This window comes from Neoarius graeffei, chromosome 16 (assembly GCF_027579695.1).
Source record: "Neoarius graeffei isolate fNeoGra1 chromosome 16, fNeoGra1.pri, whole genome shotgun sequence".
In the NCBI taxonomy this organism is placed as follows: domain Eukaryota; kingdom Metazoa; phylum Chordata; class Actinopteri; order Siluriformes; family Ariidae; genus Neoarius; species Neoarius graeffei.
This window is the reverse complement of record NC_083584.1, coordinates 60,055,796-60,078,193: the sequence shown is the minus strand read 5'-3', so window position 1 is coordinate 60,078,193 and position 22,398 is coordinate 60,055,796. Positions and strand designations below refer to the sequence as shown.

At 42.4% G+C, this 22,398-nt stretch overlaps 1 protein-coding gene across 3 annotated transcripts in view; it reads left to right on the top strand.

Moving 5' to 3' along the window:
- The first annotated feature begins 318 nt into the window (after positions 1-318).
- Positions 319-22,398, top strand: part of slc8a2b (solute carrier family 8 member 2b) — a 35,441-nt gene continuing 13,361 nt past the window's right edge. The window contains exons 1-8 of one of the 3 annotated variants that reach the window (XM_060942181.1): positions 463-672; positions 1,458-1,595; positions 4,258-4,485; positions 5,548-5,828; positions 5,859-5,889; positions 6,244-6,696; positions 6,783-7,159; positions 22,160-22,263. In XM_060942181.1, coding sequence (XP_060798164.1) covers positions 601-672; positions 1,458-1,595; positions 4,258-4,485; positions 5,548-5,828; positions 5,859-5,889; positions 6,244-6,696; positions 6,783-7,159; positions 22,160-22,263 — 1,684 coding nt within the window. In that variant the 5' untranslated portion in view covers positions 463-600. Of the gene's footprint in view, positions 673-1,457; positions 1,596-4,257; positions 4,486-5,547; positions 5,890-6,243; positions 6,697-6,782; positions 7,160-22,159; positions 22,276-22,398 lie in introns of all 3 variants that reach the window. The other 2 variants (XM_060942180.1, XM_060942179.1) reach the window with 2 other exon arrangements.

The following is a 22,398-nucleotide window of genomic DNA, read 5'->3' as shown; positions in this document are numbered from 1 at the left end:
TGAAGAACCCCTTGTGAAAAAAAACATAATCTGCCTATCATATAAGTATTGTGCATAGCAAATAAATTCTGAGATTATTTGCATTGTATTTCATACAAGTCCCTTGTTGAATTAACTGTTGCAGTAGAAATTGTAGTGTATTACAATGAGCACATGAATATAAACCTGTGATGATTTGAACCTGTGGTTTGGTGTTACTGTATTTCTGACTTTCTGTATGTTCTCTGTGTTACACTCTCTCATTTTTCAGGTGGGCTGCTTCCTCTCCTTTTTTGTCTCCGTTTCACAACACATCGTCACTGCCTGAGGATAGAAGCCATGGCACCATCTTCTCTCAGCTCTGCTGTTTTCCTTCTATCTTTGTGCCTTCTCCTCTCCCACCTTCCATTCTGCACTCTAGAGTCCCAAAGAGAGGAAGAGCTGAGTATTAACCCCAAAGGGCTGGAGTCATATGATAATATGTTGTCCAATAATGCCACTTCGAAGCGCTGTGGTGAGGTGGTGAAGTGTAAACCAGGTGTCCTCCTGCCTGTGTGGAGTCCTAACAACCCTGGACTCGGAGACAAGATTGCCCGTGCTGTTGTCTATTTCATCTCTCTGATGTACATGTTCCTGGGTGTATCTATCATTGCAGATCGCTTTATGGCATCTATTGAGGTTATTACATCACAGGTAAGACAGTTAACTGGTTGTTAGACAGTATATCCAATTCTATACATTCTGAAAACCAAAAGACATGCCTGGGGTTGGGGCAGAACGGTGGTGTAGTGGTCAGCACTGTCGCCTCACAACAAGAAGGTTCTGGGTTTGAGCCCAGTGGCCGACTGGGGCCTTTCTGTGTGGAATTTGCATGTTCTCCTTGTGTCTGTGTGGGTTTCCTCTGGGTGCTCCGGTTTCCCCCACAGTCCAAAGACATGCAGGTTAGGCTAATTGGTGACCCTAAATTGACTGTAGGTGTGGATGTGAGTGGTTGTTTCTATGTGTCAGCCCTGCGATGATTTGGCGACTTGTCCAGAGTGTACCCCGCCTGTCGCCCATAGTCAGCTGGGATAGGCTCCAGCTTGCCTGCGACCCTGCACAGGATAAGTGATTACAGATAATGAATGGATGGATGGATGGCTGGGGACATCATCTAATAGTTGGATTATTACGTTCAGTCATTACTGGAGTAACAAGAGCTTGGGATCAAATCAATCCTAGAGCTGTGAGGGAACAATAGCAAGAGTAATAGAGTGCTATCAGGGCCTGGATAGTTTTACACTTTCAAGTTTCATGTGTGTGCATGGTACTCTCTAATAGATCCAGGTTGCATTCCCACCTTGTCTATCCCAGGATAGGGTCTGGGTCTAGAAACTTCAGACCATGCCTTCATTTTTTAACCCACATTTCATTGCATCCTCCACTCTTCTTCTTCTTATCGTTTTACCAAAACTGTCATAACTAGCTTTGTTCTTCAGGAGAAAGAAGTTACCATCACTATGCCCAATGGAGAGACAACGGTGGCTACAGTACGCATCTGGAATGAGACTGTGTCCAACTTAACACTAATGGCGCTGGGATCCTCCGCTCCTGAGATCTTATTGTCTGTCATTGAAGTGAGTTATCATTTGATGTCTATCTCTATGTCTGTTATTATGTATTTTTATGAAGCATTACTCAAACATGGATAATCTCCACTGCGTTAATGGTAATAACTTGCCTTGGTATCTGCACCAAACAGCCAAACACTTTGTCATCTGCAACCTAAAAAGTCAGCAAAATAAAAGAATTTATACCACTCTCAAGTCCTGTTTTGCAGAATTATCACATATACATTAATTCATTTACTCCACATTTCCACATTTAAATGTGGAAAACAGGCCCTGCTGGAACCACTGTATGAGCTGCTCCTTCTCTGCTGGAGAGAGGGCAAGGTACCACAAGACATGCGAAATGCCAAGATTGTCACTCTGTATAAAAACGAGGGCAACCACAGTGACTGCAATAACAATAGAGGAATTTCACTGCTAAGCATTGTTGGCAAAGTCTTTGCTAGGGTGGTACTCAGCCGACTACAAGTTCTCGCCAACCGTATCTACCCTAAGTCCCAATGCACTGTCAGAGCTCAGAGATCAATGGTGGACATGATCTTCTCTGTTTGACAACTCCAGGAGAAGTGCCGGGAACAACAGATGCCACTGTATATTGCATTCATCGATCTCACCAAAGCCTTTGACTTAGTGAGCAGAAGAGGTCTTTTCCAACTCCTAAGCAAAATTGGCTGCCCCCCACAGTTGCTCAGCATCATTGCCTCCTTTCATGACGACATGCTGGGTGTAGTCAGCTACGATGGAGAGACCTCAGAGCCCTTTGTTATCAAGAGTGGCATCAAACAAGGATGTCTTTTAGCATCAACTCTCTTTGGTATCTTCTTTTCCCTACTGCTGAACTTTGCATTCAAAAACTCCACAGAAGGCATCCATCTGCATACCAGAAGTGACGGGAAGCTATTCAACTTGGCCAGACTACGAGCAAAGACAAAAGTCTGCACCATCCTCATCAGAGAACTGCTCTTTGCAGATGATGCAGCTCTGATCACTCACTCTGAAGACGACCTCAAACAGCTGATCAAACAGTTCTCCTCTGCCTGCAAGGAATTTGGCTGAACCATCAGCATCAAGAAGATGAAAGTCATGGGTCAGGATGTTCCAACTCCTCCATCCATCAACATCGATGACCAAATGCTTGAGGTCACCAGCAGCTTCACCTACTTGGGCTCCACTGTCAGTTGCAACCTGTCACTCGACAACGAGTTGGACAAACAAATCACCAAGGCTGATGGCGTCATGGCCAAGCTCAACAAGAGAGTATGGAGCAACAACTATCTGACTAGCAACACCAAAGGCAAAGTATACAAGGCCTGCATCCTCAGTACTCTTCTTTATGGCAGTGAAACATGGACAACCTATGCCAGGCAAGAAAACCATTTGGAAAGCTTCCACCTCTGCTGTCTTCGGCATATACTTGGCATTACATGGCACAACAAGGTCACCAACACCACTGTGCTGGAGCATGCTGGCTGCCCCAGTATGCATCTCACCCTTTGTCAGAGAAGGCTTTGCTGGATTGGACATGTGCACCATATGCAAGATGGCCGCATTCCCAAAGACCTGCTGTATGGGGAACTTGCGTCGGGGCAACGCTCAGTGGGCCATCCAGTTCTCTGCCTCAAAGATGTATGTAAGTGTGACGTGAAGCTGACTGACATCGACCTTGATAGATGGGGACATTTGTCTTGCGATAGAAGACGCTGGCGCCATACAGTTTGCTCTGGAGTCAAGAGGGGAGAGGAGAGCCGCAACCAGCAGCTGGAGGACAAGAGGAGAAGTCAGTAGCAGAGGCAATGTGAGCAGGCCCTCAACCCACCATCCAACTTCATCTGTATCAACTGTGGAAGGGATTGCCATGCAAGAATTGGACTTCTGAGCCATTCTCGACGCTGCTCCCAACTAGCCTGATGACCAGCCAAGGTGCTACCATCATTTCTTGAGATGGATGGATGCCAGCATATTAATTTATTTACTCAGCTATCTAAAAACCATAAGCCATGTACGATGAGATTGAGTGGAATAACTGTTTTATTCTATCCACATTCACTGGATTTTGAGAAACAGCATTTATTTATTTATTTTTTTGCAAATTCAATAAATAAAAACTTGATACAAAACATCCGACAAAATCATTTCCGCTTTGGCGAACTTCTTATAAACCTATCGATGGCGGCACGAATTGACTTTAGTGTTGTTTTTTTATAGAAAGTGCCATGTTGCTGTCGTGCCGAGGTATAGAATAGCTTTAGACATTTATTTAATTCTTCCTTGGACATTTCAGTTCTGTAATTTTCAAACTTCTTTGAGCTTTTGAACCAGTCTAAAAAATTCAACAAAATTTAATGCTTAAAGATGAAGACTGTAAACAAACCGGCGAAATGACAGGAGCAGTTTGTGAAAAATGCTATAATAATAATAAATAATTCCTGAAAAATATAACAAGATACGTTCTTACCATCAAATACTTTAATTCCATATTTTGTTGCTTTTTTGTATTTTTTGGGTTTTGTTTTCAAGTAGAGTTTTTATTTCTTCCTCGGTTGGTTCAGCAACACGCACCGCCATTTCGTTTTTCTCTTCTCACAGTATATTACCTGATAACCTGCAGCACTCTTCTAATAACACAGAAAATACCGTGTGTGTGTGTGTGTGTGTGTGCATGCATTAGGTTTGTGGACACGGTTTTGAATCGGGTGAACTGGGTCCTGGCACGATCGTCGGCAGTGCCGCCTTCAACATGTTTGTGATCATTGGTCTCTGTGTGTGGGTGATCCCGAAAGGAGAGGTGAGGAAGATCAAACATCTGAGAGTCTTCTTCATCACCGCCTTCTGGAGCATCTTTGCATACATATGGCTTTACCTTATACTCGCCATCATCTCACCTGGAATTGTCGAGGTATGTAGAAGTGAGAAAGAGTGCAATTTTTTCCCATTCTGATGTTTGAAGTGAACATTAACTGAAGCTCTTGATTTGTATCTGCATGATTTTTATCCCCCGTCCAAACGAAGTTTGGCAGAGGATATAGAAACAGGTTCCATCAGCCTGTCCGTCTGTCCGGTCATGTTTTCGTTTCCGCACCATATCTTTAAAACTACTAAAGATATCTTCATGAAACTTTGTATACATATCAAGCAACATGTGAACTTGTGCCTTTTGCTATTTTGGATTTTTGAAAAAAAGTATTTTTCAAATTTTTACATAAAAAATAGATTTTGACTTAGTTTCTAAGAACAATGTTCGTTTCCGGAGCATATATCTAAAACTGTTCATGATGCAGATTTGAAACTTGGTATACATGTTAACAAGGTGATGTAGATGTGCCTTTTCATACTAATAAATTTGAGAAATTTAAATTTTTCATGTTTCCATGGAAACAATTTCAGACTTAGTCTCTCAGGTTAGTCTTAGGGGTAGGTTTTGTTTTCGGAGCAGAACTTGAAAACTATGAGTGGTTTGGGCTTGAAAGTTGGTATATGTGTTAAGTAATGTATATGTGCCTTTTGATATGAAGAAATGTGAGAAATTTAAATTTTTAGCTCACCTGGACCAAAGGTCCGCTGGGTTTATGCTATGGGCTGCTGAGGTCAGTGTAAAGAGGTAGGGTTGGTTTCCTGCAGCACAACTTGAAAAATGTGACAAATAATATCTTGAAACTTGGTATATAGTTGGTGTATAGGGCGGGGGATATAGATGACTTTGTCTTCTTGTATATATTGTGCTGCTGCCAAGGGATTGGCTGATTAGATAACTGCAGAAAACAGCAGGTGGATGTAGGGATGTTCCTAATAAAGTGGCCGGTGAGTGTAAATTCAGAAGGCTTAGGATTTAAAAAAAAAATCTACATTCAAAATAATGAGAACCAGAAAAAATGAATTGTCTGTATTAATAATTAGATTTGAATGGAAAGGTCTGACAATAATAGTAACACAAGTGTGTGTGTGTGTTTGAATGTGTTAGATTTGGGAGGCCCTGGTGACTCTGTGCCTGTTCCCAGTTTGTGTTATTTTGGCCTGGATTGCTGATCGCCGTCTCCTCTTCTACAAGTACATGTCTAAGCGTTATCGTGCTGACAAAAGGACGGGGGTTGTCGTGGAGACAGAAGGCGAAATGTCCCCTAAAGGAGCAGATACGCTCATGCGTGGGAAGTTTCCACCAAGTGCGTCAGCTGGAATCATTATCCTGGAGCACTGCCAGGATGGGCCTAATAACAGTGCACGCACCATGGCAACCCTGGTAAAGTCCAACAGCACCACCGTTAACATGGAAAGCTCGAAAGAACTGGATGAGAGCCGCAAAGAGGTGAGGGAAACACATCCACTCATACACACACACACATAACCAGTCCACCTTTGATACTTAACCTGGGGTGACCTCTGAAATATTGCAATTTAGAAAATGTACAGCGAAGGAGAACATGAACCTCATGAGAATGAATCAAAACAAAAATAAACACATGTTTGTGTTTACGTGTTGTATCTTTTCTTAAAACAGAAAAACTGATTTCAGTTCAAGATCAGAATTGGACTTGACTCTGTTTAGCATGTAAATTTGTTCGTACGTCATTCTGTGTGTTAAAATCTATGCTCGTTTCTGCACAACTTTGATGAATAAGGACCAAATCTGATCCTGCCGTACGTTGTTCTGTCTCTTCAGGTTATTCGTATCCTGAAGGGCCTGAAGCAGAAGTACCCCAAAAAAGATCTGGATCAGCTAATGGAGCTCGCAAACTATTACGCCCTGCTGCACCAGCAAAAGAGCCGCGCTTTCTACCGCGTCCAGGCCACACGCATGATGATAGGAGCAGGTAACGTGCTGAAGAAGCACGCGGCCGATCACGCGCGCCGGACGGCCGCTAAAGATGTTGAAGTGTCCGAGCACGATAACGACGCTACATGTAGCCGCATCGCATTTGAGAGCAGCCACAGTCAGTGCATGGAGAACTGCGGCACGCTGACCTTAGTTGTGTTGTGCCAGGGAGGAACCGGCGAGAACACCTTTTATGTGGACTATAGCACGGAGGACGGCACGGCCAACGCCGGGTCGGATTACGAATACAGTGAGGGGACGTTGGTGTTTAAGCCAGGAGAGACCAGAAAAGAGATAAAGGTGAGAGAGTTATTTTAAAGTTTTCGCCAGTCCAAATGATTTTGAATGAATCCGATTTGACGTGCTCCCTATGTCCCTGCTTTCAGGTAGGAATAATAGATGACGATATCTTTGAGGAGGACGAGCACTTCTTCGTCCGTCTGCTAAACCTGCGAGTCGGTGACGCCGAGGGCATGTTCGAAAGTGACGTCGTCGGACAGGCACCGAAGGGCCAGTTAGTGGAACCACTGGTCACCACTGTGACCATTCTCGATGACGACCACGCAGGCATCTTCACGTTCAGCGAGCGCATTAAGCGTGTGAATGAGAGTGTGGGCACCATGGAGGTGACGGTGGTGAGGAACTCGGGGGCCCGTGGGACTGTGATCCTGCCCTACCACACAGAGCCGGGAACAGCCCAGGGAGGAGGAGTTGACTACGAAGACGCATGCGGAGAGCTCGAGTTCACCAACGACCAGACCACGTGAGTTTGTGTGTGTGTGTGTGTGTGTGTGTGTGTGTGTGTGTGTGTTGATTGGAAACTCCTGCTCCTTATGTCATTAGTAAGCACTGCTGGATCTCCTGATAAAAGTGCACATAAGTAATATATATATTTTTTACAAAGGTGAGATGATTCTTCTATATCTGTAAGTGGCCTCTAAGTCATAGACGTCGCCAGACCCATTTTAGGGTAGCTCCAGCCACCCTATCTTATGGCAAAGCCACCCTATATTTTTTGCCCTTTTTTAAATTATTTATATTTTTATTTTTTTTCCCAAAAAAAACAAAGGCAGTAAAGCACTGAACATGAGCCATCAAGAACGCAAGTTAATCCGAACAACAGTTTCTGCTTGCTTATTTATTGTTTAATGCAATATTATTAATATCGTTATGATTCCTCCTCATTGGCTCTGTGTCAAGCGTCACGTCGAGTGGTAGGCTAGTAGGACTTAAAAAACTACGCGGGCATTCTGCAGCAGGCGCGGTGCGGGCTTCCATTGAGTTGGGTTTGCAGAGAGTCAGAATTCTATGCTTTCATTTGCAGACACACACGGTGAGATTGTAATTTGATGTCAGTGGTTTGCATTTGCTTAACTTTACCTAGGCTATATTGAGTCTTCTGTAGAATGTTTACATGATGATTTGTGAAGCACTTGCCCTCTTCAGTTTGCGCAGGAATGCATGACACCTACCATTGTTTTTTTCACATTTTTGTAGTTTAGCTGGTGAAGTTGCTTCAGCAAGCAATTAAATGATGAAAGCAATTTTAAAATAGAATAGAAATGGTGGGAAGTGTGTCCCCAAGGTGTGATGCTCTTGAAATAATGAATTGATTGACAGCCTTAGTAGGCGCTCTGAAAAATGTTCGGCGCGCGCTGCGCGCGCACAATACCTTTTCTCCTCTGGGTGCTAAGCTACCCCTGACTCTCAAACCTAGTGACGTCCCTGCTCTAAGTGCAAAACACACGAAGAAAGCAAAAACAGAAAAACCAATCTGAAAATGCAACAATGAAGCCAAAAAACAACAGAAATGAATGATGACTGCAGTGTTTCTGGGTTTTGATGTCATGTCTTCGGGTTTCGAAGTCGTGTTTTGGGTTTTGATGTCATCTCTTCAGGTTTTGACGTCTTGTTTTTGGGTTTTGATGTCCTGTCTTCAGGTTTGATGTCGTGTTTTGGGTTTTGATGTCATGTTTTTTGTTTTGACGTCATGTCTTCAGGTTTTGATGTCATGTCTTTGGGTTTTGACGTCGTGTTTTGGGTTTTGACATCATGTCTTTGGGTTTTGACGTCTTGTTTTTGGGTTTTGATGTCATGTCTTCAGGTTTTGATGTTGTTTTTTGTTTTTGTTTTGACGTCATGTCTTCAGGTTTTGACGTCTTGTTTTTGGGTTTTGACGTCTTTTTTCGGGTTTTGATGTCATGTTTTGGGTTTTGACTTTGTGTTTTGGGTTTTGACATCGTGTTTTGTGTTTGACATGTTTTGGGTTTTGACGTCATGTCTTTGGCGTTTGATGATGTGTTTTTGGTGCTGATGTAATGTCTGGGTTCTGATGTCAGGTCTTCAGGTTTTGATGTCGTGCTTTGGGCTTTGATGTTTTGTTTTCGGGTTTTGATGTCGTGTTTTCGGTTTTGATGTCATGTCTTTGGGTTTTGACACTGTGTTTTGGGTTTTGATGTCGTGTTTTAGGTTTTGATGTGGTGTTTTGGGTTTTGATGTCGTATTTTATGCTTTGATGTCGTGTTTTGGGTTTTGATGTCGTGTCTTCAGGTTTTGATGTCGTGTTTTGTGTTTTGATGTGTTTTTGGGCTTTGATTTCATTTTTTGGCTTTTGAAGTCATGTCTTTGGCTTTTGAAGTCATGTCTTTGGGTTTTGATGTCATGTTTTGGGTTTTGATGTCATGTTTTTGGGTTTTGACATCGTGTTTTGGGTTTTAATGTCGTGTTTTTGGGTATTGATATCATGCCTTTGGGTTTTGATGTCATGTCTTCGGGTTTTGATGTTGTGTTTTGGGTTTTGCCATGGTGTATTGGGTTTTGATGTGATGTCGTGTTTTGGGTTTTGATGTCGTGTTTTTTGTGTTTTGATGTCATGTCTTCGGGTTTTGATGTCATATCTTTGGGTTTTGATGTCATGTCTTCGGGTTTTGATGTTGTGCTTTGGGTTTTATTGTCATATCTTGGGGTTTTGATGTCATGTTTTTGGGTTTTGATGTTATATCTTTGGGTTTTGACATTGTGTTTTGGGTTTTGACGTTGTGTTTTGGGTTTTGATATATCATTGGGTTTGATATCGTGCTTTGGGTTTTGATGTCATATCTTTGGGTTTTGACATAGTGTTTTGGGTTTTGATGTGTTTTGGGGTTTTGATGTGTTTTGGGGTTTTGATGTCATGTTTTGGGTTTTGAGGTCATGTCTTCAGGTTTTGATGTCGTGTTTTGGGTTTTGATGTTGTCTTCAGGTTTTGACGTTGTGTTTTGAGTTGTTTTTGGGCTTTGATGTCTTGTTTTTGGGTTTGATGTCATGTTTTGGCTTTTGACATCATGTCTTCGGGTTTTTATGTTGTGTTTTTGGGTTTTGATGTCATGTCTTCTGCTTTTGATGTCATATTTTGGGTTTTGACGTCGTGTTTTGGTTTTGACATAGTGTTTTGGGTTTTGATGTGTTTTGGGGTTTTGATGTCATGTTTTGGGTTTTGAGGTCATGTCTTCAGGTTTTGATGTCGTGTTTTGGGTTTTGATGTTGTCTTCAGGTTTTGACGTTGTGTTTTGAGTTGTTTTTGGGCTTTGATGTCTTGTTTTTGGGTTTGATGTCATGTTTTGGCTTTTGACATCATGTCTTCGGGTTTTTATGTTGTGTTTTTGGGTTTTGATGTCATGTCTTCTGCTTTTGATGTCATATTTTGGGTTTTGACATCGTGTTTTGGTTTTGCCATCGTGTATTGGGTTTTGATGTGTTTTTTTGGTTTTGACGTCAGGTCTTGGGTTTTGATGTCTTCGGGTTTTGATGTTTTGTTTTTGGGTTTTGATGTCATGTCTTCGGGTTTTGATGTCATGTCTTCTGTTTTGATGTCTTCTTTTGGGTTTTGATGTCGTGTTTTGGGTTTTGATTTCGTGTTTTGGGTTTTTATATCATGTCTTCTGGTTTCAATCTCATGTTTTGGGTTTTGATGTCATGTCTTTGGGTTTTGATGTCGTGTTTTGGGTTTTGATGTGTCTTTGGGTTTTGATGTCGTGTTTTGGGGATTTGATGTCTTGTTTTTGGGTTTTGATGTTGTATTTTGGCTTTTGACGTCATGTTTTCGGGTTTTGATATCGTGTTTTGGGTTTCGATGTCATATGATTTGGTTTTAGCATCGTAGTTTGGGTTTTGACGTCATGTTTTTGGGTTTTGATGTCTTGTTTTTGGGTTTTGACATCGTGTTCTGGGTTTTAATGTCATGTCTTCGGGTTTTGATATTGTGTTTTGGGTTTTGATGTCATGTCTTTGGGTGGCACAGTGGTGTAGTGGTTAGCATTGTCGCCTCACAGCAAGAAAGTACTGAGTTCGAGCACAGTGGCCGATGGGCTTTTCTGTGTGGAGTTTGCATGCTCTTCCCATGTCTTTGTGGGTTTGGGCGCCCATGTCGTGTGGACTGGTTTCAGATGATTACCAAGAAGCAAAGGTTCTACATCAACCAGAGGTACTGTAACACTGTCATGATCCGAAGACTTTAAAATATATGGTTGTCTCCAGTGCAGCCTGGTGGCATAGTGGTTAGCACTGTTGCCTCACAGCAAGAATGTTCTGGGTTTGAGCCCAGTGGCTGACTGGGGCTTTTCTGTGTGGAGTTTGCATGTTCTCCCCGTGTCTGTGTGGGTTTCTTCTGAGTGCTCTGGTGTCCCCCACAGTCCAAAGACATGCAGGTTAGGTTAATTGGTGGCTGTAAATTGACCATAAGTATGAATGGTTGTTTGTCTCTATGTGTCAGCCCTGTGATGATCTGGCGACTTGTCCAGGGTGTACCCCGCCTCTCGCCCATAGTCAGCTGGGATAGGCTCCACCTTTACCACGACCCTGTACAGGATACATATAATGGATTGATGTATGATAGATAGATAGATAGATAGATAGATAGATAGATAGATAGATAGATAGATAGATACTTTATTAATCCCAGAGGGAAATTCAAGGTATCCAGTAACATTTCCACATTGCACAAGATCAATGCAAAAACTAAATAGCATTATACGTATAAAAAACTAAAATACAAAAAACAAAATACCAAAAGAAATAAAACATTACCAATAAGAGTAAGTAATAAAATATACAGCTCTCAGTGTGGGAGGTAGTGAGGTAGTGCAGTTGGCAGTAACTAGTCACAGTGCAAATAAGCGTGTAATGAGCAGTGCAAATACTTTGTGGACAGTTACATACATGTGCAGTGTGTTTAGTGGTATATGGTAGATAAAAAGCATAGTATATTACATGATAGGCATAGTTAAAGTATATATCAGTACATATAGTATATGTAATAGTTTGATAGTATATGATGTATAATATTAAGTTAGTATATAAATATTAAGTTAGTATATATATAGCAGTATGTATAATATATAAGTAAGTAGGTACATTATAACAGTATATAATAATAAAGTATATAGTAAGGTAAAGTACAACATACCAGCTTATCGACAAATATCTGTATATACCCATCTATGCATATAATGTACGTCTATGTAAGCAGCAGAAAAGTGCAATGGACATGAAAAGAGCAGTGTAACTAGCCCTGAGTACAGCAGAGTCACAGAGTCTTATTTTTGCTGAGCCGGGAGGAGTTGAACAGTCTAATGGCCTGAGGGACAAAACACTTCCTGAATCTGTCCATGGTGCAGGGCAGGGACAACAGTCTGCCACTGAACAAGCTCCTCTGCCTGATGATGGCGCCATGCAGAGGGTGGTGAACATTGTCCATGATTAAGAGCAGTTTGCTCAGGGCCCTTCACTCTGCCACTGATGTAAGGGACTCCAGCTCAGTTTGCAGCACAGAGCCAGCTTTCCTCACCAGCCTGTTGAGCCGTCCAGCGTCTCTCTTCTTAATGCTGCCTCCCCAACACACTACAGCACAGAAGAGGACACTGGCTACCACAGACTGGTAGAACATCAGCATCAGTTTTCGGCAGATCCTGAAGGACCCAAGCCTCCTCAGGAAGTAGAGTCTGCTCTGACCCTTCCTGTAGAGGGTGTCAGTGTTCACTGTCCAGTCCACCTTGTCGTCCAGATGTACACCCAGGTATTTGTAGGTCCTGACCATCTCCACATCGCCCCCCCCCCAATAGAGATCGGCTGCAGAGTCGGCCGGGACCTTCTAAAGTCCACAAGCATTTCTTTTGTTTTGCCAGTGTTCAGCTGCAGGTGGTTGGATTTACACCACAACACAAAGTCCTGTATCAGTTTCTGCACTCCTCCTCCTGTCCATCATGAACACATCCCACAGTCGCAGTATCGTCTGAGAACTTCTGCATGTGGCAAGACTCAGAGTTGTATGTGTAGTCTGATGTGTAGAGAGTGAACAGAACTGGAGAGAGCACAGTCCCCTGTGGTGCTCCCGTGCTGCTTATCACCGTGTCAGAAATGCCGTCCCTGATCCTGACATGTTGTGGTCTCCCGGTGAGGTAGTCTGTGATCCAGGAGACCAGATGTGTGTCCACTTCCATCTCCTGCAGCTTATCTCTCAGTAGAAGGGGCTGGATGGTGTTAAAGGCGCTGGAGAAGTAAAAAAAACATGATCCTCACTGCACCGCTCCCCTTGTCCAGATGAGAATGAGTCCTGTGCAGAAGATAGAGGATGGTGTCATCCACTCCCACCTTTTCCCGGTATGCGAACTGCAGTGGGTCCTCAGCATGGTGGGCCTGGGGTCTGAGGAAGTTCAGCAGCAGTCGCTCCATGGTCTTCATCACGTGTGATGTCAAGGCGACTGGCCTGTAGTCATTCAGTTCCTTTGGATGTGTTTTCTTAGGAACTGGAATGAAGCACGACGTCTTTCACATGACAGGAACTCTCCCGAGGCGAAGGCTCAGGTTAAAGACGTGTTGGAGGGGCTCCCCCAGTTGGGCAGCACAGGCCTTCAGCATCCTGGGACATACCTTGTCTTGGCCTGCTGCCTTCCTGGGGTGGAGTCTCCTCAGCTCTCTCCTGACTTGGTCTGCAGTGAAGATGGGGGGACTGGGGGAGTGGATGTTTATTCCGTCTGCAGGAGGTGTTGATGGCTCTAATGCTGACGATGTTGGTGGTGGGGGTGAGGGCTGATCTGCCGGTGATGGTGACGGTGACGAGGTGACAACTGCTGCAGGAGGAGGGGAGGAGGAGGCAGCAGGAGCAGGACAATCAAACCTGTTGAAGAAGTGATTATAGACCCCTTTCACTGACGTCACCCGAAACTGGAAGTAAACAGACCCTGCGCCATTTTGGAAGACCAACAAACTCGTGATAACGGCAGTGGTATGTGAACCCACGAGAATAAAGTGGAGTGGCAAACGACTTAAACAAACAAATCTGAGCTGTTTTATTTATGATTTATTGGCCCAACAATAGACTTGAAAGAAACCTGTGTGAGACTTGGCAAAAAACTGTGGATATAATGGATAAGTCTGTGCATGATCTGCGGACACTTTGAGGTAAGCAAACACAAGAAATTCAGATTTAAAACATGCTAAATTGGCCTCAAGTTGATAACTGTATGAGGAGCAAGCCTCCCAGACTTCTACAATTTAATAATAATAATAATAATAATAATAATAATAATAATAATTTAGGATGGTTTGGGGCTTGCTCTCCCTCCTATTATATAAATAAAACATAGTTGTTGTGTAGGCATATATCATAAATACATATGTATAATTTGGATAAATTAACCTAAATTATGGATACCTTAATAGTAACAAAGTATTAATTTTTCAACTGAAAAGATATATTATTAAAAGATAAATATCAACAATATTACCTTGGCCATAACTATGTGTAGGTTATTCTTAATAACAGCTGTAATATCACGAACCAAGCCACTAACAACATAATTGTAAGCCTGTAGCCCTTTGTAGGCCTTCAAGTCATCAGCAGTGTAGGCACTGGGTGTAAACAACAAATAGTTTACAATGTCTGGGTAGCAAACAGATGGCAGAATTGGTGTCCAGTCCTCCTTATGTATCTGACACGGAGAAATAATATAAATCGTGCTGCCTACCAGATTACAGTCGTCTGTTTTATTGTATCAGTACTAGTATCACTTACTATACTCATCAGTCATAGATTAGTCCAGTACAACATGACCAGCTTGCTTTTTTTCCATTTGACTGTCGCAAGTTTTTTTAGGCTGGTACAGTCAAAAATTGAAAAAAGTTTTGGCCTACTAAACTAGTCATCGATTCTACTAGTGTATTAATTGGAGTCGACATGAAAATGTTAGGTAAAAACTAGTACTAAACCAGTACAATCTCTTCTTCAAAGTTTCACCAAATGGTTTTATTTATGCAATTTAAAGCTCATAATACTGTATGACTTTGGTCGAGTAAAAACACGGAGCAAAAACATGGCTGAATCCTGAATGACTCCTATTTGTTTAAATAGGGGACTACATAGGCGGCAAAATGTAGTTTCTTTTTCCCTGCCATGGAAGCTCACTTGTATACCGAGGAGGAAAGCAATTTGCATTACAGCCGTGAGGCGGCTCGGCTCGGTTTTCCCTTTCGGGTGCTCTCGTTTTCTGTTAGAATTTGGTAAAGAAAAAAAATATATATTATTTACCAGCTTACCGGGTCCATTAACATAAATCTGACAGCTGACAAGGTCGGGATATAAACGAACTTTTGCGTTAAACTGTGTGCTTGGATTCACATAATTTTTTCTGAGTCTTATCATATGGGTCAAACCCATCAATCACAGCCAGTTTCTCCACATACCGTGCCCTTTCTGCAACTGGTAATGTACTCACATAACCCGAATTATCATCCATCGTGTCACTTTACTCTCGCTCGTACTTTGTTTTATATTGTGAGTGCATGTACTTGGTCTTCCAATATGGCGCCTAACAAAATCTCGCGGCGCGGTGACATCATGTGAAAGGGGTCTATACTGGTTTGCCCTGTCCATGCTCTCATCTGCTGAGCTGCCACTGTTCTTCTTATAGTCTGTGATGGTTTTCATCCCATCCCAGACCTCTATGTTGTTTTCTTGCAGCTTCTGTTCCACCTTTTTCCTGTATGACTCCTTGGCCTCTTTTAGCCGGACTTTGAGTTCCCCCATACACGCTTCAGCTCTGACCTGTCTCCATCTTTGAACGCCCTCTTCTTTTGGTTGAGGAGGCCCTTAACGTCACTGGTAATCCAGGGCTTGTTGTTTGGAAAGCAGCGTACAGTTTTTGTGGGAACAACAACGTCCCTGCAAAAGTTCAAGTAGTCCGTTATGCAGTGTGTCACCTCCTCAGTGTCCTCCCCATGCAAGTCTAACAGTACATTCCAGTCAATCATCTCGAAGCAGTCCTTAAGAGTTTCCTCTGCCTCAGGAGACCAGGCCCTGAATGAACGCATGGTGGTGGGCTGCCTCAGAACCATTGGTTTGTACTGAGGCTGTAGGAGAACCAGATTATGGTCAGATCTCCCCAGTGGCGGTAGTGGGATTGCCCTGTATGCGTCCCTTACATTGGCATACAATAGGCCTATGGTCCTGTTTTTCCTAGTGGGACAGTCCACAAACTGATGAAAGGCAGGGAGAGTGGAGTCCAGAGTGACATGGTTAAAATCCCCAGAGATCGCGAAGAAAGCCTCGGGGTGTTGTGTTTGCAGCGCTGCTATGGTGGAGTGAATGACGTCACATGCTGCCTGCGTGTCCGCATGCGGAGGAATGTAAACACAGGTGAAAATGGTGTGTGTAAACTCCCGAGGCGTGTAATACAGTCGGAGACTCACCGCTAACAGTTCAATGTCCCGGCAGCAGATGATCGCTTTAACGTTCACGTGTCCCGGGTTGTACCATCTGGTGTTAAAGGTCCCATGACATCGTTTTTTCATTAATTGTGCGGTGGTCTCTAGTATGAATGAATGCCCTGTGAGCTGGTTTTGGTGAAAAAAATGCTGTGGTTCTCCTGTTTCAGGCTGTTCTAGTTTGGTGGAGGAGCGGGTGGTGGGAGAGCAACAGGATTTCAGCTCTTATCATTAATATTCATGACATATCAACGTGTTACCTCTGATTGGCTAACAGCACTGTGACGCTACCTCCAGTGGGTCAGAACAAGCGGATGTGGGTGTCTTACTATGGCGAGAGAGAAGGAACAAACCGCGAAGGGAAAAATACCGCGTGCTGACGTCATTTAGGTGCGACGTGAGGAAATAAAATAAATTCAACAAATGTTTGGGTTTTTACTGAACAAACAAACAAATAAAATGAACGAGTGACTTAAAAAAAAGAATGTGGGTGTCTTTGTAAAAACTGTTTTGATTGGCTATTATAACAGAGCATGCTGCATGCTTTTTGGTTTTGTAGCGCAGAGTACCTGGCTAACTACAGGAAGCGGTAAGCTGCACAGCTAATGTAGCCATTGCAAGGCTAACGCACCGATTTTAAAACATGGCAAAACGACTTAACAGTTATACACTTACTTGTTCGGTGTTTGTGGCTGATGCAGCAGGGATGCTTAGGCTGAACCCAGGCTTCAGTGACAGTTGATGTGCAAAACCTGCCCTGTACTGTCCCAAGTTGTGGAAACATTCATCAGGAAAATGCTTCCAACAAACATACACCGTCTTAGGTAGACTCGACGGCGTATTATTGGAGTAAATAAAATTAAGCCACTGCGTCTTCAGGGGCTCTCCCGTCGGCAGTAAAAACAGACTCCTTTCTGTGTTGTCACATCCATGTACAGCGCAACTTCCATGTTTGGTGGCAACTTTTAAGCTGGGCGGGCAATCCATACAGTGGGTGGGAATCCAGAGGGGGGGCGTGGGGATCATCTCCCTTGCTGACGTAGTAAAGGGAAGAGCCTATCAACGCGCCATTTTGACGCGCCATTCTCAAATGTTGACAAAGGGTGGGCATAGTTTGGTTTACACATTATGAAATTTCTAGCCACTGGGGTGACTTAAGAAGGTCAGAGGAACTCATTTTAACATTAAAAAACCTCAGAAAGTGAAAATTTCATGCCATGGGACCTTTAATAAACAGTGCGAGTCCCCCACCTTTGCGCTTGCCGCTCAGCTTCGCGTCCCTGTCCACTCTCACTGTAGTGAATCCAGGTAACGCCACATTAAAGTCCGGTGTGTCGCTGTTAAGCCACATCTTCATGAAACGCAACAAACTACACTCCTCTGGGTTTTCACCAGTTCTGCCAGCTTATCAGTTTTGTTGGTTAGTGAGTTCACATTCCCCATAAGCACCGACGGAACCGAGGGTTTGTACCTCCACCACCCCTCCATCTTCTTATCCTTGCATTTGGCCCCGGCTCTGCAGCCCTGGTACCTCCTCCTCAGTTCCACAGGTATAGAATGGACAATGGCCTTGCGTCCCCTTGGTCGTAGGGTGAGCAGTTGTTCCCGAGTATAACCACGAAAATCTCCACTGTGCCGCATGTTGACACCAGAAAGATCCATAGAATATAAATACACACAAGAAAGACTAAAAGAAAAAATGCTAAAATAAGCACTAAAGTCAAAGAAAGAATATAAATACACACCAGAAAGACTAAAAGACTTTTAAAAAAAAAACCCCGCTAAAGTCAAAGAAAGGCGATACGGATGGAACTACTGGAGAAGCCGCCGCTCTGCGTCAGCGCTATCCTACATGTATGTCATGTCTTCGTATTTTGACGTCGTGTTTTGGGTTTTGCTGTCATACTTTGGGTTTTGATGTTGTGTTTTTGGTTTTGATGTCTTTTTTCGGGTTTTGCTGTTGTGTCTTCGGATTTTGTTATGTCTTCAGGTTTTGATGTCGTGTCTTCGGGTTTTGATGTCGTATTTTTGGGATTTGATGTCGTGTTTTTGGGATTTGATGTCTTGTTTTTGGGTTTTGATGTCATTTCTTCAGGTTTTGATGTCTTGTTTTTGGGTTTTGATGCTGTATTTTGGCTTTTGACATCATGTTTTCGGGTTTTGATATTGTGTTTTGGGTTTTGATGTCATGTCTTTTGATTTTGGCATCGTATTTTGGGTTTTGACATCACGTTTTTGGGTTTTGACATCTTATTTTTGGGTTTTGATATTGTGTTTTGGGTTTTGATGTGTTTTTGGATATTGATATCTTGTTTTTGGGTTTTCACATCGTATTCCGGGTTTTAATGTCATGTCTTCGGGTTTTGATATTGTATTTTGGGCTTTGATGTCATGTCTTCGGGCGGCACAGTGGTGTAGTGGTTAGCATTGTTGCCTCACAGCAAGAAAGTACTGAGTTCGAGGACAGTGGCCAATGGGGGCTTTTCTGTGTGGAGTTTGCATGTTCTCCCCGTGTCTGTGTGGGTTTGGGAGCCCATTTTGAGTGGACTGGTTTCAGATGATTACCAAGAAGCAAAGGTTCTACATCAATCAGAGGTACTGTAACACTGTCATGATCCGAAGACTTTAAAATATATGGTTGTCTCCAGTGCAGCCTGGTGGCATCGTGGTTAGCACTGTTGCCTCACAGCAAGAATGTTCTGGGTTTGAGCCCAGTGGCTGACTGGGGCTTTTCTGTGTGGAGTTTGCATGTTCTCCCCATGTCTGTGTGGGTTTCTTCCGAGTGCTCGGGTGTCCCCCACAGTCCAAAGACATGCAGGTTAGGTTAATTGGTGGCTCTAAATTGACCATAAGTGTGAATGGTTGTTTGTCTCTATGTGTCAGCCCTGTGATGATCTGGCGACTTGTCCAGGGTGTACCCCACCTCTCGCCCATAGTCAGCTGGGATAGACTCCACCTTTACCACGACCCTGTACAGGATACATATACGGTAATGAATGTATGTATGTATGTCATGTCTTCGTGTTTTAACGTCGTGTTTTGGGTTTTGCTGTCATGTTTTGGGTTTTGATGTTGTGTTTTTGGTTTTGATGTCTTTTTTTGGGTTCTGCTGTTGTGTCTTCGGGTTTTGCTGTTGTGTTTTGGGTTTTGATGTCGTGTCTTCGGGTTTTGATGTCGTGTTTTGGGGTTTTACTGTCATATTTTTGGGTTTTGCTGTCGTGTTTTTGGGATTTGATGTCGTGTTTTTGGGTTTGAGGTCGTGTTTTTTGGGTTTTGATGTGTTTTGGGTTTTTATATAATTTCTTCAGCTTTTGATGTTGTGTTTTTGGGATTTGATGTCTTGTTTTTGGGTTTTGATGTGTTTTGGGTTTTGATGTCATTTCTTCATGTTTTGATGTCATGTTTTGGGATTTGATGTCTTATTTTTGGGTTTTGATGTTGTGTTTTGGGTTTTGATATAATTTCTTCAGGTTTTGATGTCTTTTTTGGGGGGGTTGATGTGTTTTTGGGTTTTGTTGTCATGTTTTTGGCTTTGATGTTGTGTTTCTGGGTTTTGATGTTGTGTTTTTGGGTTTTGCTGTAACAATTTTTTTTTAATGTGTCATGCACTTATCATCCACCACATTTATCAGCTGAAACTAGCATCTGTAGGCGGTATTAAGATATAATACGTGTGTAAGATACGTGCATCATGACTGTTCCAAATATAGTGGAGATTGAAGTGAAGAAGTTGCTGACAAAAACTTACTTAAAAAAATGCTTGGTTATTTTTCTGCTCCAACTCTGACTCGAGCCTGCTGCGTGATCCAGAAATGTGGCTGTAGATTTAGATCCTTAATGAGCAAGCCAGAGGGACAGTGGTGGGGAAACTGTCCCTGAGGAAAACCAGATTCTTCTGAGTGACAGCAGATCATGGGATTATGAATCATTACAGTGTACAGCTGTACAGAAAAGGTCCTGCTCTGATCATACTGTGGATAGACTTGGGATGAGGAAGGACAGTCTTTAAAGGTGCAACTGTACAATATAAAAACTGAGAGTATGTGTTTATTTATCTGAAAGGTACATCCAAAACACACAAACGCAGTGAACATACTGTAGATCATCTATAAAACAGATGAACACACTGTAGTTCATTACCAAGAAAATGAACATTTCACATTGCATAATTATTCACCCTTGTTTATATGGGGATTTTTTTTTTCTCCCCAACAATTTTGTACTGTTACATCCTGGAACTGAAATGAACTGAAGAGGGATTCTATGTCAAATTCGTGCCTTGCATTAGCATGTTTTTTTTCAGCAGTGTTGCCAGATGTATGATATGCATTATTGCATTTGTAAAAAGTTGTTTGTCTCAATAAAGTCATTGTTATCTGAAGTTGCACGTTTGTTCTCTGGGTTATGACTCATGTAGGATCATTTTCCTCAAAATACAATAATTTCCCCATAAGCCTCTGGTGCGATACTTTAACATTTCACATCTGGCAACACAGTTTGTAGTTGCTGAGTTTATGGCCTTGAGATTATTTCTCTATTTTGCCCCCTAGTGAGATAACTGAGACTATCTCCTCCCACAGTCTTTCAGTTTAATTACAGTCCACAAGATATTTCTAATTTAGATACGAAATCCATTTGGTGGATCAGGTTAAAACCTTTATCCGGCCATATGTTTGACACCCCATGGTTTACAGGGTTAGATTATGTAAAATGATAAACACAACTCCAGGAAATGAGTTACAGGTGCAGAAGCTCCAGGCGAAGAAGCAGGGATAGAAGATCACGATCAATCAGGGAGGTTAGGGGATGGCGAGAGGAGCCCTGCAGGGGAAAGAGATCATGATCTGACTTTTTTATCACATCAGACTGCAGGAATGCACTTGACACAGAGAAGGGAACAGATTATTAAGGAATTCCTGATTCTCTATATCATGACACGCTTGTGGTCTAATGTAGGGTTCTGATTATTTCTTCTTGTTATACGACAATGAGCACTTGTCCAGGATTCTGTGGATCATTCAGAAAATCGAAGGTTAGGCTTCATTTAACTAACTGTAGCTGCTCAGACCTTTACAGTAAAAATGTTAGAATTGCATTCACTTATGTCTGGTTGTGATATCAGGTAGGAGGGATATGATCTACCAAATACAGTCACTAATACAATACGTTGCATGCGTTTAGTGTCGAGAAGGAAATCAGCCTCAGCCTCATTTCTTCTTGCCGTAATTCTGAAAAGCTTGCTGATTACAAGTTCATCAGTCAGATACTTTAAAGGGAATTCTCTTAGATGGATTGAACCTCAAGCTCCTAGAGGCAGTCTGGCTCTTCGGCACTGCTCCAGTTACAGCTGGAGTACAGCTTTACGGCAGTTATTGGACCGTGATTGCGTTTCAGTATGGCATAATTCCAACATTCTGGTAAAATCCAATTGGAAGCATCACTCAGTGAGATACAACATACTTCACTTCTGATATAAAAATAGCAACACCATGCTGATCATTTTTCATTGAAGTTATATCGAGTGAAACGTTTTCCTTTTTTGTGTGGCATGTTTTCAGAGACGTTGTTGATGTATCTTGTGTACTCCTACGTTAAAGAAGCTGAGGTATCATTTTATTCTGTCATTATTATGATAAACTGCCTCATGCCTATTATGAAATTATTATTAATGTGTCTCTTGTATAATCTTAAAATTTGATGATGTGGCCGGAGGTACAATTGAATTCTTAATATAACTGTTTTGTTCAAACCCATGCACTAACACGTTACTCAAATCAGAGTACAGTATATAAAGTGCGATATTTATTGTGCAATACTTATAAGTGCAATACATTTATAAATGGATGACTTATTTATAAATTTCTCTGCATGAGTACTCATGCAACTTGTGGTCTAAAGTTCAAAGCCGACTCTGAATACAGCCATTAAGCAGTTACCTGTTCTCTGCTCTTCAGCATTTAGTAGAGCGTCTAGTCACTTGAATGCATGCTGTTGTGTGTGTGTGTGTGTGTGTGTGTGTGTTCAGGCAAACCATTCAGATTAGAATCATTGACGATGAAGAATATGAGAAGCACGAGAACTTCTACATTGTCCTGGAGGAACCACGGTGGATGAAGAGAGGAATCTCTGGTAGGGTTGTGGGTGTGTTTGAGAGAGAGAGAGAGAGAGAGAGAGAGAGAATCTGAGCTAATGCTTTAACTCCAGATTAAGGCACTGAAAGCATAATCAATAGGATTAGATATCTTGGATCACCCACACATCTCT